At 37.3% G+C, this 17,064-nt stretch overlaps 8 protein-coding genes across 8 annotated transcripts; 3 read left to right on the top strand and 5 right to left on the bottom strand.

Annotated features, from left to right (window-relative positions):
- Window positions 1-38: 38 nt before the first annotated feature.
- C9374_001623 (uncharacterized protein) lies at window positions 39-611 on the bottom strand (the record flags this gene model as incomplete). The annotated part of the gene is made up of 1 exon (XM_044690951.1): window positions 39-611. One exon carries the CDS (start codon window positions 609-611, stop codon window positions 39-41), a length of 573 nt encoding a protein of 190 aa, XP_044551283.1.
- A 329-nt stretch (window positions 612-940) lies between these two features.
- Window positions 941-1,814, bottom strand: C9374_001622 (uncharacterized protein; the record flags this gene model as incomplete). The annotated part of the gene is made up of 2 exons (XM_044690950.1): window positions 941-1,275; window positions 1,526-1,814. 2 exons carry the CDS (start codon window positions 1,812-1,814, stop codon window positions 941-943), a joined length of 624 nt encoding a protein of 207 aa, XP_044551282.1.
- Window positions 1,815-2,068: 254 nt separating this feature from the next.
- C9374_001621 (uncharacterized protein) lies at window positions 2,069-5,530 on the bottom strand (the record flags this gene model as incomplete). Its single annotated transcript, XM_044690949.1, has 1 exon — window positions 2,069-5,530. The coding sequence occupies one exon, from the start codon at window positions 5,528-5,530 to the stop codon at window positions 2,069-2,071; it is 3,462 nt and encodes a 1,153-aa protein (XP_044551281.1).
- A 91-nt stretch (window positions 5,531-5,621) lies between these two features.
- Window positions 5,622-6,974, bottom strand: C9374_001620 (uncharacterized protein; the record flags this gene model as incomplete). The annotated part of the gene is made up of 1 exon (XM_044690948.1): window positions 5,622-6,974. One exon carries the CDS (start codon window positions 6,972-6,974, stop codon window positions 5,622-5,624), a length of 1,353 nt encoding a protein of 450 aa, XP_044551280.1.
- A 59-nt stretch (window positions 6,975-7,033) lies between these two features.
- Window positions 7,034-9,510, top strand: C9374_001619 (uncharacterized protein; the record flags this gene model as incomplete). Its single annotated transcript, XM_044690946.1, has 6 exons — window positions 7,034-7,277; window positions 7,341-7,485; window positions 7,550-8,054; window positions 8,110-8,241; window positions 8,436-8,859; window positions 8,951-9,510. 6 exons carry the CDS (start codon window positions 7,034-7,036, stop codon window positions 9,508-9,510), a joined length of 2,010 nt encoding a protein of 669 aa, XP_044551279.1.
- A 241-nt stretch (window positions 9,511-9,751) lies between these two features.
- On the top strand, window positions 9,752-11,308 carry C9374_001618 (uncharacterized protein; the record flags this gene model as incomplete). The annotated part of the gene is made up of 1 exon (XM_044690945.1): window positions 9,752-11,308. One exon carries the CDS (start codon window positions 9,752-9,754, stop codon window positions 11,306-11,308), a length of 1,557 nt encoding a protein of 518 aa, XP_044551278.1.
- Window positions 11,309-11,471: 163 nt separating this feature from the next.
- C9374_001617 (uncharacterized protein) lies at window positions 11,472-14,486 on the bottom strand (the record flags this gene model as incomplete). Its single annotated transcript, XM_044690944.1, has 4 exons — window positions 11,472-11,985; window positions 12,047-12,883; window positions 12,935-13,044; window positions 13,107-14,486. 4 exons carry the CDS (start codon window positions 14,484-14,486, stop codon window positions 11,472-11,474), a joined length of 2,841 nt encoding a protein of 946 aa, XP_044551277.1.
- An 825-nt stretch (window positions 14,487-15,311) lies between these two features.
- On the top strand, window positions 15,312-17,002 carry C9374_001616 (uncharacterized protein; the record flags this gene model as incomplete). Its single annotated transcript, XM_044690943.1, has 2 exons — window positions 15,312-15,739; window positions 15,808-17,002. 2 exons carry the CDS (start codon window positions 15,312-15,314, stop codon window positions 17,000-17,002), a joined length of 1,623 nt encoding a protein of 540 aa, XP_044551276.1.
- Window positions 17,003-17,064: the final 62 nt, after the last annotated feature.

Below are 17,064 nucleotides of genomic sequence, written 5' to 3'. Positions count from 1 at the left end.
GAGTTATTTATTTCAAAATGATTTGAGCCTTATTTCTTTTATTTCTTTTTGTGAAGCTTTTCCTTCATTTTCTCAGGTTTTTGAATGCCTTTCGATTTTTCCTTTTTTTTCGACGACAATACATCATCTTCACCATCTCTATTCTTCTTTTTTGACTTTTTGTCTTTCGATTTAATTTTTTCCACTTGTGATTGTTGTTTCTCTGATGGAGGTTCTTCAGTAGGTTCCGACGTTTCTGTTGTCTCCGATTCATTCACATCGTCCTCATTAGAATTATCATGTTGGTTGGCTTCATCTTCGTTGTTGGAATGAGAAGCCTCTTCCACCTCTTCTTCATTACTCTCTTCCACTGGTGCAATATTCTTGTGTTTTCCAGCCAAAATATCCTCATGATTGAATATCGGAAGTTCATAGATGAACAAACTTTCTTTTAAATAATTCAAATGCTTTGCATCTTCGATATTTTCCTCTCGGGATTGTAGCTGCTCAACCATTGCTGGTATTTTATCAAATTTAATCCCTCGGGATGCCACAATCTCAGGTCTCAAGTTTAAATGCTTGGCAACCTTCGAAACATAATTGAACATAAACTTGACGTCTCGTGTTTCCATTTTTTCTTCAAATTTTTTCTTCACTCGAACAAAAGTGATAGGAAAGGTGCAGAGAGTGGCAGTTTTTCGTTGTTCACACATTGGATGAGAGAAATAGAGAAATTCAAGAATCATGATCTGTCAGAAAGAAAATAAAAATGTTTTGTCAATTTAAAATTCAAATACACACTGGTATTTTACAAACAAACTGATTGTGGTCAGAAGTAAGTGGAACGAATATGCTTATGTACACAGGATGATGAAAGAGTTCAATTTAGGGAATGAAATTGCATGGTTCCAACAAGAGTCATGGAATTTCACGATCCAAAACAATTTTTGTGTTTCATCAATTATTCCTTGCCAGGTTTTTGTTTCAGTTTTGAAACAAGCCATTTCAAACCACTTTCAATTCCTTCTCCTGTTATCGTGCTGACACTTTCCACATACCAATCATGTTTACCATTCACTAATTGAATGGAATCTTCAAGTTCAAACTGAGCTATGAGTTCTGTTGCTGAGACTGCTCCTTCTTTATCTCTCTTGTTTGCAAATATTAACACGGGAAGGTTTTTTAAATCAGGGTCTTCTAACAAGTGATACAATTCTTGTTTGGACTCTTTCAGCCTTCCATGATCAGCACTGTCCACAATGAAAATTATTCCATTTGATCCTCTATAGTAATGCTCTGAGTAATGTGTTGTTGTAAAGATGTTTATATGGATCAAGAGCAACAATTATTGTCATTCGTTCATCATGATGAAGAAAATGATTCAGTCCGAATCGGAGTGTCCATAATTATGATAATAACAGAATTTGTACATTATTGTGATAGAGTCAGATCCGATATCCAATGTTATTGCAGTCCGTCAGTATGATCAAGTATTGATAATCATCATTGTAATTTCTCATTGGTAATAATATTGTAAAACACTTACTCCACAGACTTCTAATGTTCTTTTGTCCTCCTAAATCCCAACAATTAAATACAACTCCTTTATAAGAAAATTCTTTTACATTATATCCTATTGTCGGAGTTGCAGTTAATTCATCATCTTCCAAATTATTTTGTGATGATTTTGATGATTTCTTATCGTTGGAGCTACTCGTTACAAGTCCCATCTTCATGAGAAGACTCGTTTTCCCGCTATTGTCGAGACCCAGCAGTAGTATCCGAGATTGTGTGATATTCGATTTTTGGAAGATGTTGGTAAACAATTGGCCCATTTTGATTCGCAAAGGCTCTCTACGCTGAAAATTGTTTTGCGTTGTTTTTTTTTTGAATTCTTGTCTGTTGTCGTTGCAGAAATTCTTTGGTTTTGGTAAAGCCTTCTTTCAAAAGGTTTTGATAGTATTGGTGGACAATTGATGAGTGGTAAGTTCTCTCGAGTGTGTTGTATGAATTCAAACAGTGAAGATAGATACAATAACAGATCTTACGGTTTATTCAATGCCAGTTCATGGATGGTGGTTGGTTCTCACTACTCAGAGGAAGGTTGTTGTTGTTGCTTTTGCTTGAGCAATTGTTTCTTCTTTTCCAACAAGAGCTTTCGTTTTTCTTCATCAGAAACACGAGCCTTCTCTGCAGAATAAACAACAGTCGGTAGGGCAATGATATCTGAATCGGTAGATTTCAAATCCATAGCAAGTACTCCCAAATTGAAAACAGATTTTGCTTTTTCAGCCTTAAATATACTATTCAGTAGCTTGTCGAGTGGTAAGGTCATTCTTTTTTGTTTGGTTTCCTCAGACATGAAGCAAGTGTAGAGAATGGCTCCTTCATAGGTGATACTTGTCACATTGAGACTTGTAACCGTTTGTAGATGTGAAATCAAGTCATTCAAAGTTTCTACATTGTCTTGTTGTTTAGAAACGTCAATGGTTTCCCAAATATCATACTTATTATTGGCAACATCTTTTCTACATGGCATTGGGTCTGACTGTGTGATGAATGGTATGCCAATGTTGACGTATGAGTTACTGAATCGTTCAAGGAACTTTTCCTTTTCTTGTTCAGTAGGAAGAGTTCCTTTCAAGTTTGGAATGTTAATATCAAGGATTTTGTACAGTTCCAATCCAACTAAACCAGTAATGAGAGCTGTAGTAGTGATCATGGCAGGAATAATGCTTCCAGCAATACCTTTTGTTTCATAGACATCAACTTCTGGAATGTTGTAACATCTTGCTCTCAAATTGCTGGCACTGGTCACAAATTCCATGTGCAAGTCGTCATCTTTTTCAAAGTCAACGTCACTGAGGAAAAACTCTGTCTCGGCCAAAGCACGATCGCTGTCAATTTTCTCTGCAATATATGTCAAGTCGTCTCGCATTCTCTTTACGTAAAACTCAATATCTTGTTGTTGTTTTTTAAGCTCTTCTTCTGTTAATTCAGGTGGTTTTTGAGTTGTATTATGGGAATCCTTTGCGTCGTCATCGTCTCTACTGATTGGGTTTGGAATATATTTAGGCAACACGGTTCGAGTCAAAATTTCTCTAATGTACTGCTTATTCATGTTGAAAAATTGTAAATGGTTGGCGCGTGCGTCTCCAGGAGCTGGAATGTTAAATAGTGATGAATAAAGAAGAGCTCCATAATACACAAATTTCATGTGAGTCTCATCATCAACTGAAAATTCTAAAGGATGTGGACACTTCTTGGAGCCACTCCAAAATCTTGCTCCAGATTTTGTAACAAAGTCTTCAGGATAGGTCAACAAAATGTTCTTCATGGCATGATTAAATAATTCCTCAAATTTGATTCTGCTCCAGCTCAAACAATCTTCAAAGCTTCTCGGACGTTGACACAGATAAAGTGAAACAGATTCTAATGTGACAATATTATTTCCTTTTTCCGCAAAGAAATTTTGTGGATTTTTCAAGAAAAGTTTTGCTTCTTCAATAGATTTGGTGAAAGAAGACTGGAAGAAAGCCTTTGCCCATGAAATGGTGTGTTGAATCATATTTGGGTATCTATGAATCGTACATTCTGGATATTGCTTTTGAGGTGGATCTTTGTGTTTTCCATAGTTATTGGTAATATACGGTATGATAATTTCACTGTTTGCCTTTGTTCCAAGAGTTCCACTTTCTAGCAGCGGCTTTCTGTAATAGACGCATTTTGAGTCAACATACAATCTAGCCTCCAAGTTATCCAGAGCATTTACAACTAGATTTAAATCACTCCAAAAGCCAGCATCGAACACATTTTCTGTTTCTTTTCCCACTCTGTCACACATGGCAAGTAAATTGAGGGAAGGGTTCATCTTTTGAGCTGCCTTGGCGGCACACTCGCTCTTCATTTTGCCCACGTGCTCTTCTCTGAAAAGAAATTGTCTACTCAAATTTGATACTTCAATACTGTCCATATCTGTGACGGTGAGCTTTCCTCTTGGGCCAGCACCTAATCCAATACAAGCAAAGTTCTTGATATATTCGCATCCCAAGGCTCCAGCTCCGACAAGGAAAGTTTGTTGGTTGGTAAGAGCTTGTTGATAGTCGGCACCGAACAACATGTTTTGTGCGTCATATCTGTTGTTCTTGGCCCTAACGTCCATATCTAAACTATTAAGAAGCTCAGAGACATTTGCACTTGGATTTTGTAAAATAGGTACACGAATAGAATCGGGAATAGAACGAATGGACTCAAAGTTACACCATTGGAATAGAGGTGAAAACTTTCCAGTACATGCTTTTTGAGCTTCCTGAGCAAGTAAGCCACCTAACATTGTACACATTGGGTTGAGTGGACCAGTGGTAGTAAAGCACAGAAGAGAAAATAATCCTTCATCGATTAAGTGCTCACAGCCTTGTCTTTCGTTGGAGCTTTGCAAAATCTTTTTAGCAATAGAAATTAATTCTCTTGCATCTTCAGAGTCGTAATTTCTTGGCTGTCTTCCCTTTTGAGAAATGAATGCGTTAAGTGCAAGTAAAAAGTAATGTAACTTGAGAGGATAGTCCATAACTGCAAAGTTGTACAAAAGGAAAGTTGAGCAAATATCATCATGTAAACCTGCATGAATATCTGCCATGGATTGTTTTAAACTCTTAAATTGCAACTCTTTCTGTTGTTTGATTTGTCTGTAGTAACCTCCTTGAGTATAGTTTCCACAAGATGACACGTCTACATCAACAAGCTCAAATCTATAAACGTCAACAACCTTAATTCGTATTTCTTTGTCATTGAGATGAGAAATTCCTTCAATAGAGTGGAATTTTACAACATCATCGTTTGAAAGATTGTGAGGTTCAGGTTGAGTTTCATCCTTGGTGTTGACAATTGCAACTTTAACACCATTTCTTTCAACAATCTCAATTCCAGAAACAATACCATGAGATGGAGGTTCACCATCAGGATCTTTAACTGTAAACTCTTTTCCGAAATCAACAAAGCAGGAAGCGAATAATCCACAAGTGTATCCAGCAATAAATTTGATGCTGTTTTCGTGACAGATCTGATTAATTTGAACAACTTTGTCTGAAACAACAATGTCATCAGTACAGATCACAATATTAAATTTGGTGATGAGTTCCTCGTCAATGACAGTTTCCTGGCTCAGTTTTTCCAATTTACAGTACGGGTTCAGTTCATAGAGCTTGTCAAAAGATGCATCAAGTCTATTCCTTCCGACATCCTGTTCGCTCAAATAAAATTGACTGTTCAAATCCAAATACGATGTTGATTTGTCATCGAACAATGTAATTGATTTGAATCCCATCAACATTAAATTCTTGATCATTTCAACACCGAGACCACCACACCCGAGAAGCAAAATTCGTGCTGATCCAATCTGGCTCATAGCCTCCTTTCCGATGGCTCTCATTTGACGGTCATATCGTCTTTGTTCCATATCATTTGCATTTTCCGACTGATGATCACCGTTCGATGATCCTGAGCTGGTGATGATCACTGTACTGGGCTCTACAGAGGGTGGTGTTGCAATCATGATAGGTGCTGCTGTGTTTATTTTTTTTTATAGTTCTGTTAACAGCCATGAACAAGTTTACAATTATTATTAGAGTTCTGCCTATGCCATTCTAAAATTCATAAATGTCTTCTTCTTGCTTATAAATACTCATGTAATTTTCGTATTCTTGTGGTGTCATTTTGTCTAAATATGAAGGGTTATCTTTGGCCATAGAGTATGGAACGGCAACACCTTGAACATAGACAAAAGTTTCTGAAGAATCTTGTGCTGCTTCTTGTTGTTGAGGCTGCCCGAGGCCATCGGTGACATTCACAAATTCATCAATCATGTTGTTATCTTCAAACTCATCATCCATAGCATTGGCTTTTCGTTGTTCTTCATGTTCTCTTTCCAACAGTTGATGATACACTTCAGTATTAATCTCTCTGTCGTTAAGTGACACACCACCATCTTCCTCCTCTACAGTTTCATTTACATCACTATAATCGGCATACTCTTTTGAGGAGACTGTTTGTTTCAAGAAGAATGGATTTTCTGGTTTCTTTGCCACTGGAGTGGTTTCCTTCTCAGTCTCTGCTGTGCTATTACTTTCAGCAAAATCAATAATAATGTTTGCTGAGGGATCAAGCTGGAATGAGTTTGTAGACCTTCCAGCTGCTTTGGCAACGTGTGCAGTGGCACCGAGAGTGTTGTGTTGATGATGCCTTTGGACATGTACCTGCTTGTGAGTTCCCATGCTCTTGTCTCTGTCAATTTGTTTACGTTGTTCTTCGATTCGTTTGTCTGCTTCTTCTTTTGTGACAATACTTTTGTAATTCCATCTGTAGTCTTTTGGAACAACATAATCTTTGCATTGATCTAATCGATCTTTGATCGGTGCTAACTGCGTATTAAATCGAACTTCGAGCGAATCCGATCCTGATACTGTTTCCTCATGTTTTTCCATGGAGTCAGCAGACTCATTCACTTCGGACCCACATAAATTACAAATTAAAAGACCTGTAGAATAATCAAGTAACTTGGCCGTATCATATGATTCAAATTCTTCGTAACATCCCGAGCAGACATATGTCGGATTTGCTTGCACTTTCTTTTTGACTTCCTGTGAAACTAGATACAATTTATATCGAATAGAATTGATACATTGCTCATAATCAATTCGCCAAAAACATTCCGATTTAAATGGATATTTCTTTTGTCCCTTTTTTCTTTCCGTAGCCTTTTCTTCCTTCACTACTATTGAGTCATTATACAAATCCAAGAGTGCCTTTTTAACAACATGAGGTTGTAAATTCACTTTTTTCACCAAATCGCCCTCTCGGATTTCATCGATCTGATTTGTCTGATAATGTAATAATGCGTCCATCACCACTACATGAACATCTTCATAAAAGGCTCGGACGACCATCCGAAGAAGAACATAAACTGTTTGATTGTGGCTTCTTTGGTAGAGTGCGTTCATTTTTTTTTGAATATTAATTGTTGGATTGAAGTGTTGGAGTTATCTAATCCGCCAAAAAAATGACAACGGTCGAAAATTTGAATTTCAAAATTAAAACCTTGCTTCACAATGATCCACAAGCTCGCAATCATCCTGTTGCTCGTCTTGTGATTGATAACGACTACATTTTGAAAGCTGGAGAAATTAGATATGATGTACTGATGTACTTGTTAAATAGATACTTCCTTCCTGCTGGATATTTCTCCGATGATATCAATCACATGCTGCGACTTCCGTTAGATAGCAATGACCACAAAGAACAAGGTATGATGTTTCATTCTGATGATGATACGATTTAATTTATGAATATTCTGTCTAAACGATTAGCAATTCTACAAGCATGTTCTTGGCTCGGAATTGTTGAAGGTTGTGATTTGAATTTGGTGAGAGGGAGTGAGTGCTGTACTCGAGAGAGAAATATTAAGTTCATTAATGATTTATTGGAACTAGTAGAGACTGTGAAGGAATATCGGTAAGTTCAAGCTCATTCAAGCGTAATTTTTAAGTTTGTAACCAAATATTCTGTGCACTCATAGCCCTGAAGAAACCAAGCAACAATTTGCAAATGATTTCAATTTTATTAATCATGTTTGTCACAACATGAATGCAGTACTCGTAAACGATGTCAAGTTATTCTCCAATGACATGACATCCAAGTTCAAGAAAAAGAAACTTCCAGACATACAATCTTTCCAAAAAGATGTAGAAAAAGCTAATACTCATATTACTAGATATCAAGAAATCATTGAAGACCTGCAATCCAGAATTAATGAGCAAAACAAAGGCATTCACGTCGATATGAATCAGAATCCTTGGGATGGAAACTATTTTTGCATGTCAAATCTATCTCAGGAACATTTAGAAAAGATTAAGCAAGTTGGAGAGGCAGTTCAACAATTTTCTACACTTGTTGATGATTTTATTAGAGTGTTTAAGGAAGAATTTGCTCAATGGGTCATTAACAACAAACCTCAAGAAGAGTTGTCTCCATTGGAGAATGTGACACTGAAAATTACAGACAGCTTGACACATTTAGAGAATGTAAGTATTTAGACATATTTTGTAAAAGGGTTTTACCAGCGAGAACATTTACCAGTTCATTGAAAATGTGCATCATATTAGAGAGTCCTACCAACAACTCGTGAACAATGGTACCACGATTCAGACAGCTCTTAACAGCTACAACAGCTTTATTCAACCTAAACTAGATCTATTGGAGCAATCCTCTGTTCGCATGACGTCCCATCGTTAAGATCCATTGCATTCAGATAAAAGAAAATGAGCAAAAATGCCTTCTCACAAAGTCGTCGGCAGATAACCACGACTCTATTATACAAATGTGTTTTTTCGAAAAACCATTTCCATCCAATAACCACCCATAACCACTCATCATCATTTTCGAAAATAATTTCAAATAATCAGTGGATCAGCGGTGGAGCCATGACACAAAATTTTTCATTCTCCTTGTTCGGAAATAGAAAACAATCGAATGTTAAAAAACTTACATCGATACAAATCAAGGAAAATGCATTCCGAAATGAATTATTGACGAAGGATGAAGCCTATAAACATTGTCTTTCTCATGAAGTTTTAACACGACAATTATTGGAATATTTTGAAATTATTCATCAAATCAATATGAATCAATCGAATATTAATACCAACTGTGACAAATCCAGTGGTTTGAGTAACACGGATTTTCTGTTGTTGAAAAAGAGAACATTACTTCCAAACGTGAATGGAGACGGAGTTTTTTTGAAAGGGCATGTGAAAAAAGGCCAAGTAGTTTGTCTTTATCCTGGAATGGTTTATGATAGTAATGACCCCATTTTCTTTCAATCAATAGGTGCGTGGCATTCTTTCAACCATTGTTTTATGACATTCTCCTTCTTTTTCAATTTTTGATATTTGGATCAATACTGATGACCAAATATTAGGAAATCATTTTATCAACCAAAGAAGTCCATGTTGTCGTGTGGATGGCAATGACAGATTCATTTCTAAATTATTCTTTCAATCATATTCAACACGCGATGATATTATTTTAACCAATGGCCAAGTCATTAAGCAATGTGATGATTCATGGCTTAATTTTCGTTATGTGCATGATCATGCCTATGAAGATATGGTTGGCAATGCTTACAGCGATGATACTGCCTATTGGAAAATACGAAAGCAATACTCAATCAAAAATCATCTAAATATTGGACATTACATTAACTCACCTGTCATCAATGAGGAAACATCCAACCACAACGATCATCAAAATCTCCACTTTGAAAGTAATGTCATGTACTATGAATATAATTTCAAGTTACATGAATGGCCACTTCATCTTCGACAATACATTCCAAATCTCTCATACAAACCACTTTCTGAAGACGATTCACAATTACTCACCAAATCTATTTTACTAATTGCTTTATGTGACTTGAACAGCCCCAAAGGTGAAACTGAACTATTTGCAAATTATCTCCATTATGATGACAACAATTAAAACTTTCATAAAGCAGCCATATAATACGTAGTGGAACAATGAAGTACACGTTGTTACTGAGATTTTCTTTTGTTGAGCTACTTTTTTCCTTCACGTAGTCCACGAACAGCCATGAACTCTTTGTGTGAATGAATTTTTTTAAAGTGTGAATCGACACTTGAAAAAAATTCAGTTTTCGTAAACACAAAGTCGAAGAGTTGAGGAAACGAGCCGCTCCGAGTCATCATCATTGCCGAGGACCATGTTCATTAAAATCATTCAGTATCAAGTCGTGGATGGTAGTCAGAGTGGGGATAAAAAACCGTTTGTGCTCTACACGATTCAAGTATTTTCCAACCATCAGGCCAAGGAGTTTTCCGATAAACCAGCCGCCCTCGTGAATAAGAATCATGATGTGCAGAATTTAATAATGATGGTTCATTCATCAGAAGAAGCTCTTATTCCTTCCGTTCATGCTCCTAATGATGATTGTAATACAAGTGCTAGTAACAAAGATCATCTTGAAATCATCAACATGTCTTCGGGTCAGCATAACGAAGTAACAGTAACTTCCAAGAAGAAGGGAACACTGGCAACTCCCTTTGATCGGGAATATCAGTACTCACATTTTGAGGAATTTGATGATGATAACATGACGAATACAGCCTCAACACCTGCGTCATCTTCATCATCGTCATCATTGAATGAAAATCAAAGTAATGGACATACTTTTGCTGCTTTAATTGAATCTGGCTCGGAGAGTTTCAACAGTAGTAACCATGGCAATATTACTGCCTCATCTTCAATGAATTCAATAGCTTCGTTTTATAGACATTTGGACAGTGGAGATTGTATCATAGCAAAACGATATAGCGAAATATTGGAATTTCATCAACGATTTATTGAATTATCTCCAGATTTTGCACGAGAATTGAAACCCTTCTTTCCGAAAAAGTTAATCATGGGAAATTTGAAAAAAGAAAATATTGAAAAGAGAGTATCACAATTGAATGAATATTTTGAAAAGATGGTTCAAATACTTGATATAGAAATTAGGTCAAACACGAAATTACAAAAACTAGTGTCACACTTCTTTCTGGACAAACCTGTCGTGTTATCGACAAGTAACCCAACAAAAAATCAACACCGAAATGTGGATTGGATGCTTCACAAAGCACCAAAAATAAGGAATAATTGGTTCTTTTCTGCCCCTAACGGATTTGAACGATTCAACAAAACATTTGATAGAAGGACTGAGTTTATTTCACCCATTTTCCAAGGAGTTTCGATTGAACAACTCCTGACCACATGGGAAATATTTATTTCCAAACAAGAGAAGGTTGAATTGTTGGACAGCAATACAGAATTTTATCTCTTCACGTATCGACAAGCAACATCGTTAATTTATGATTATATTACGGTGCAATTTGTTCAAGATAAGCAAACAATGCCCTCTCCCGCAACGATTGATGAAAAATCATCTCCTGCTGTAAATGAACAAGAAATAGCAAATCAAGATGAACGGGATGCAGATAATCTTAGTGATATTACCCCTCCAAGTTTTGGTGATGATGTTGTGGACATTTTGAGGCGTTACAGCATCAGAAAATCAACCGCCCCTACTAACTCTCCCAAAGCCAATTCATCGTCGATCAGCACTATGACCAATGTGACAAAATTCAGTATGCTAGTTTACTCAAGATCTGCCATTGATTTCAGTGATACACACGAAAAGAGAGTGAAAACGTGGTTAGTAGAATTCAGAAACATGATGATCAAGGAGTTTTCAAATGTTCGATTTGCGAACACTTTTGCTTGAGCAAATAATACCAACATACAGGATGGAGTTTCCAACTTTTTCTTTTGAGGTTAGAATTTGAAAAGCCTTTCCCACAGCGAGCTCAAGTTGGTAAAATGGTTTCCTGTTTTGACGCGAAGGTCTTCTATAGCTCATAGGTTTGAAGAGAAAAACCATGTACTTCCTATCGTTTCTTCTTTTTTGATGTAGATTTGATTTGAGGAACAACCTTTTTAACAATGTCTGCTCGGTAAGCACTTGCTATGGATATGAGTAATGGCATGTCTGAAGTTGATACACCAAGGAGACCAGCTATTTGGCCGTAACTTATAGGTTCTGGATTTTGTTTTTTCGATTTCTCATTATTATTGAACTTCTTTTTGATGACATCTGCCAAACCTTTGCTATTTTGCTTTTTTTGGGATCTCCAGGATAGTAAAGAGGGTGCAGCTTGAATAGAATTCTTGGATGGTTGCTCGATATTGAGCGAGTCGGAAAGTGTGAGCAGTAGTTTTGCTTTCAGAACCAAACTGTAAAGAGTATCTTGAAACAATTGTTCACAGACAGCATTGGTCTCTGGGCTATCATTGAGAGTTTTAAGGCATAAAATTTCTGAGAGCATGTTAGATATCATGTCAGATGCATGTCCCTCTTCAAATTTAACGCGACTCTGATGAGATACAATAACATTGCATGATCTGTTAAAAATGTGTAATTTTCGAATTAAAAAATTGCACACTTAAACTTTCAAATACATACCTTCCCTCGATATCAACAATAACACAACTAGCTGTGTCAGGTAGTCTTGTATCTCCATCTATACTCTCTGTTTGAACAAATTCCAAGTCCTCAATAAGCTCTTGTTGGAAAGTGACATATCTTGGCAATCCCGAAATTACAAATCCTCCACAATACCAGGTACACACATCACCAAATAATGCATTTCCAAACTTGTTGAATTTGTTTTTTAAATTCAGTTGTTCAACTTCCTCAGTGTATGGTGTCACGGAACAGTCTGGTTGTGGAACTAAAGTGACTGGCTTAATACTGGCCTCATTGTCGTCATCCGATTGACCTGAAGCTGGTAGGAAATCACCAACGAATGGTTTTTGAAATAATTTTGGGCTTTTCTTCGATTCTAATGGTGGAGCCATTTCAAGAAATTGCATTGGTGTAAGAGTGACAAGAGGCTCTCTCATGTTTGGCTCAGAGGGGTTGACATTTTGAACGGCTCCAGGTAGTTTTTTGTCTACCGAAAATTCTTTTTCCAGAAGAAGCACAGATTTCAAAAGATATGTGATCAGGGAAATGCAATATCGTATTTGCCTGTTTGAACTTCCAACCACAATAATCTTACAAAACTTTTTTAGGCCAAGTCTATGCTTCTTTGGTTCACACGAAGAGGTTGATAAACTATCTGAAGTGTCGCCTTCATAGCCCTCATCATCCCCAATATAACCAGCTCCATACAGAGACCTTAAATACTTGACCAGTAAGTGTGAAGGAGAAGTTTCTTCTGTTTCAGATGATTTTGTGAAATGTGCAATCCATGAAAGATGATTTGCAAGAATTGTGGAAATGATTTGTGTCATGAAACTAATGTGTTGTGTGAACATAGAATGGATGCAACTCAAAGAGACAACATACCCTTTGTTTTGAGGATCTTCATTCGTGAGAAGTAACAAATCATTGAGAAATGATGAAAAATCATTACCCTTTTTGAATGGCATGAGTGAATGAGACTGCCAAATTGGAGACTTAATGATGACACATCAATCACGTTATTGTACCACACGATTAAAAAATCGAACTAACTTACATGAAAACGAGGCGCGTGCAGAAATGAAATGATAAATCTATGAAAGTCAATGGAAGCCTTTGAAATTTCCTCGCTCTCTTGCAAACATCCATGAAATGATCGAATGTTAAATGTGAAACCGCTGAACATTTCCTCCAATCGTCCAGCTTCCTTTGCATCTTCAACAATTTTCTTTAAATATTTTTGCAATGCTTGTTTGCACGTGTTGAGAAGTTTCCTTAATCGATGCTCAAAAAGTGGAAAATGTGAAAAAATTAAACGTTGCAATTGGTTTGGATTTTGAAGGTCATCCTTATCTTCGCCACTGTCATGAAAAACGAGAAGTACAGAAATACCGAAGGAGGACTTGCACATGTAGACTTCTTGATCTTTTTGAACTTTCTTTCTCTTTTCTTTCTTGGCTTTTTGCTGCTTATTGTCATGATCAAAGCTGTCAATGAACTCTTTTGTTGCAGACTCAGCAACTGATGTTGACAAGCTTCTTACTCTACCTCCAGCACCATTAGAGGGCATATTACTGGCATTGCTAGGACTATGTACAATACTTCCAGATCGACCTCTAATGGAAGATGAGCTCGATGATGGAGACGCATCAGTATGCTGTTGTGTAGAATGGTTGTTCTCGCTCATGGTATGTTCTGGAATTTTAGAAAACATGGAATGATGCTCCTTTAAATTTTGCTCTTGTTCCTTCTTGCTAATTACAGAGCTCACCGGAAGGCCAACTCGGAATACCTTACTGAGACAGGTCTGCTTGTGTTGTGGAACGGAATGAATTTTGGTGTTTTGTCCCACAATTTGTATGGGAATTGACCCAAATAACATTTCTCCTAAAATACTAATATCATTAAGACCAACTGGTTGTTTCACATTTTGCTTATCGTTCTTTTGTGTTGGCTGCTCTTGCTTTATGGTACGGTTGCTTTTAGATTTTTCTCCACCTAGCATGCTCACGAGAAGCGGTTTCACAGAAGGAGCACTTTTTGCCAGGAAGCTTGGAGTTGATCGCTTTAAAAGCCTCTCTTTTCTAAACTTTTCATTCAATTCTTTAATATTGAGATGTAATTTGGCTCTAATTTGTTTAAATGCTTCGTCATTGTGAGTGTCATAGAGAGTGATATTTCCAGTCATGCCACTTTGCATGAGCAGAATACGGACACTACAGAATTTATCGGGAATTGACCCAAATTGAATTTGATCAATCAATCGATGAGTATGTGATGAAGATGATGATGAACGAGTAAAAATTGAGTCCGTCTCATCTGTTTTATGTAGATGATTCGGAAATGTTTCTAGATAATGTTGTGTACCGCCATTAATTGAAGGCAATGATGATTCAATTCTAGGCTCCTTTATATTATTTTGCACTGTATTTCCCATCGTTTCTCTCTCTCTCGTTAATATTTACACGAATCCGCGAAAAAATTCCTTGCTCTCTTTTGCAATGTCTGTTCAATAAAAGTATATATATATTAGATCAGATAATAAATACGTAAAAAACAAAAATTGGTGGTAGGGACCTGTTCTTTTTCTCTATTTTCATAAGAACATTCAATGCTTTGATTTCCGAAAGACAAAATTTTCACTGCTCAGAAAGCCAAACACATTTTTTTGTTTCTGTAAAGGAACGCACTCAAAGAAAGAAACAGGTTCAAAAGAGAATCTTCTTGCTCGTATATTTCTTGATGAGATTATTACAAAAGATTGTGCTGCCGCGGAGAGGCAACTTGAGGTTCCCCGAAATGAGATTTTTGCGAGCATGCTCAAGTGAAACAACAACGAATCACATGTGAAATATCAATCGTTCATTCCAAAACACCACATCATAAGGAATTACTCGTCAAGAAGGTTCTATTGCAATTAACACTTGGTAACCTTGAATAAAACTAAATTTGAGTTTTTAGAAGGCGATTCGAACAAATGCAAACCTCACGAGTCACGGAGTTGAAACTCCGAACTTTGAAATTTGGAGCGTTTGGTGATTACGTTGGTCCTACCACAGCATCACTACCAGTAAAAAAGAAACCACAACAACCACACCCTCATCTCCTCAGAGTCCCGAGCCGACCCGACTTCTCCATCACAACAACTCCAATTCTGTCGTCCTAAACTCTGAGAGCATCTTCATAAGAGCTCACTGTGTAAATATATTATTGCCAATCATCACTCAACTCACCTCATCGAATCACAAGTAACACACAAATTATGGTCTCATCGTCAACCACTACTGCTGGATCTGCGAGGAGAAAGTCTAATACGGGCTCTTCGTGTGATGGTGCCACTATCAAGAAGATTACAAAAAAGAATTCATCCTCACCCTCTTCTCCACCTCCTTCCATCACTCTCACACAACCTCTTGAGGCCACTCTCTCTCAAGTCCTTCCAAAGCAACGAAAAGAATATACCATTCAACAAAAGAGAGAGAAATGGAGCGATGACGAGCACGAAAAGTTCCTCGAAGCTATTCGTATTCATGGCAGAGATTGGAAGAAGGTTGAAGATTTCATTGGAACGAAAACGAGAAAGCAAATTCGGTCACACGCTCAAAAGCACTTTGAAAAGATGAAGAAGAATGGTGAAGAGTTTCCAAAACCCAGAGCAAAGAGAAAGAGTTTGAAACCTTATCCTTCCAAGTAAGTCTTAATAGTTTTTGTGTGCGTCTTTAATATTCATTTGTGTCAATTCGTGAATTCATCTTTAGAAAAACCAATGAAATTTACAATGCCTTATCAAACGATCAAATTGTATCCAACCTCAAGAAAATACCGAATGAATTCTTTGAAAAGCTCATTTCACACCATGATGTTTCAGAGACCATTCGACTCATTCACTTGTTAGTGACAGCGAGTGCCAACAATGATGAAAAGGATCGTTCAGCAGCTGTCAAGAACTTTTCAGAGAAGGAACGAAACTTGATCCGAACCGTGATTCACAACGCCACCAATTTGTTGTCGAGTGAGAAGCAAGAGAGCTCGACGACGAGTAGTAGCAGTATGGCGAATAATCATCACTTGCTCTTCTTGACCTCACTCTTTACCAACTTTTCAGATTTGTTGTCCAATAGTGGTGGATGTTCAATGAGTACGTCCACAATGGATCCATCTGTAGTGGGTAATTCTGATGCGTTTTCTCCTGCTTCTTTGTCTTCTTCCAATCTATCTTCTCCATACTCTTCCTCACAAGAAGTCGTTGCCGAGTCGCAACAAGAAATACTGAACTATGAAATGACCACTAATGGATGCAATAATAATCACTCAACAACAACATCGACCTCAACGGTTGTCCTTCCTGCTCATCCCTTCCATACAGCCTTTGAACAAGGAATGTTCGTGGTCATTCCATCTCCTCCACAACATCATGAGGCTCATGATGATTATGTTGTCTTTTCCAATACGGCAGCAGGTTATTGTGTGAGTCCCAGCACGTGTACCAGTGGCTTGTCCGAGTCTGATTCGTCTGCCGATGAATTCTCTCCATCATTGAGTGCTGATGATGCTGATGACGAGAAGATGACCCAATTAATTTCGGATTTTACCAACCACGATGATGCTGATGGTGTTTTTATTCCAAATCATCAAGCCTCAACACAACAATTTTGTACCATTCTTCCTTCTCCATTTGCCTCTTCTGCTGCTTCCAACTTTTATTGTTCCACCACCACCCCTGCCTTGTACATACCTCCTGCTCTCCATTTGCCTCATTCGGATCAGCAACAGCAACACTTCCACCTTAATCCAATCCAAATGAATCTCCTCCAGAATTCTCTCTTGATGATGAATGTTGTCGTTGGAGGAGGTGCTAATTTTGAGAATTTGCTCGTTGAGAACACCTCCTCTCCATGTATGGATGATATTGATGATGGAGCTAATGTAAATAGTATTTTTGAGTCTTTTTAAACAAGTTGACCATTGTAAATAGTACGCATTTCGTTGAATAAACAATTTTGAACCTCTGAAAT

Source organism: Naegleria lovaniensis (assembly GCF_003324165.1).
Source record: "Naegleria lovaniensis strain ATCC 30569 chromosome Unknown tig014, whole genome shotgun sequence".
In the NCBI taxonomy this organism is placed as follows: Eukaryota; Heterolobosea; class Eutetramitea; order Acrasida; family Naegleriidae; genus Naegleria; species Naegleria lovaniensis.
The sequence above is the reverse complement of the archived record's forward strand: the minus strand, read 5'-3'. Positions and strand labels throughout refer to the sequence as shown.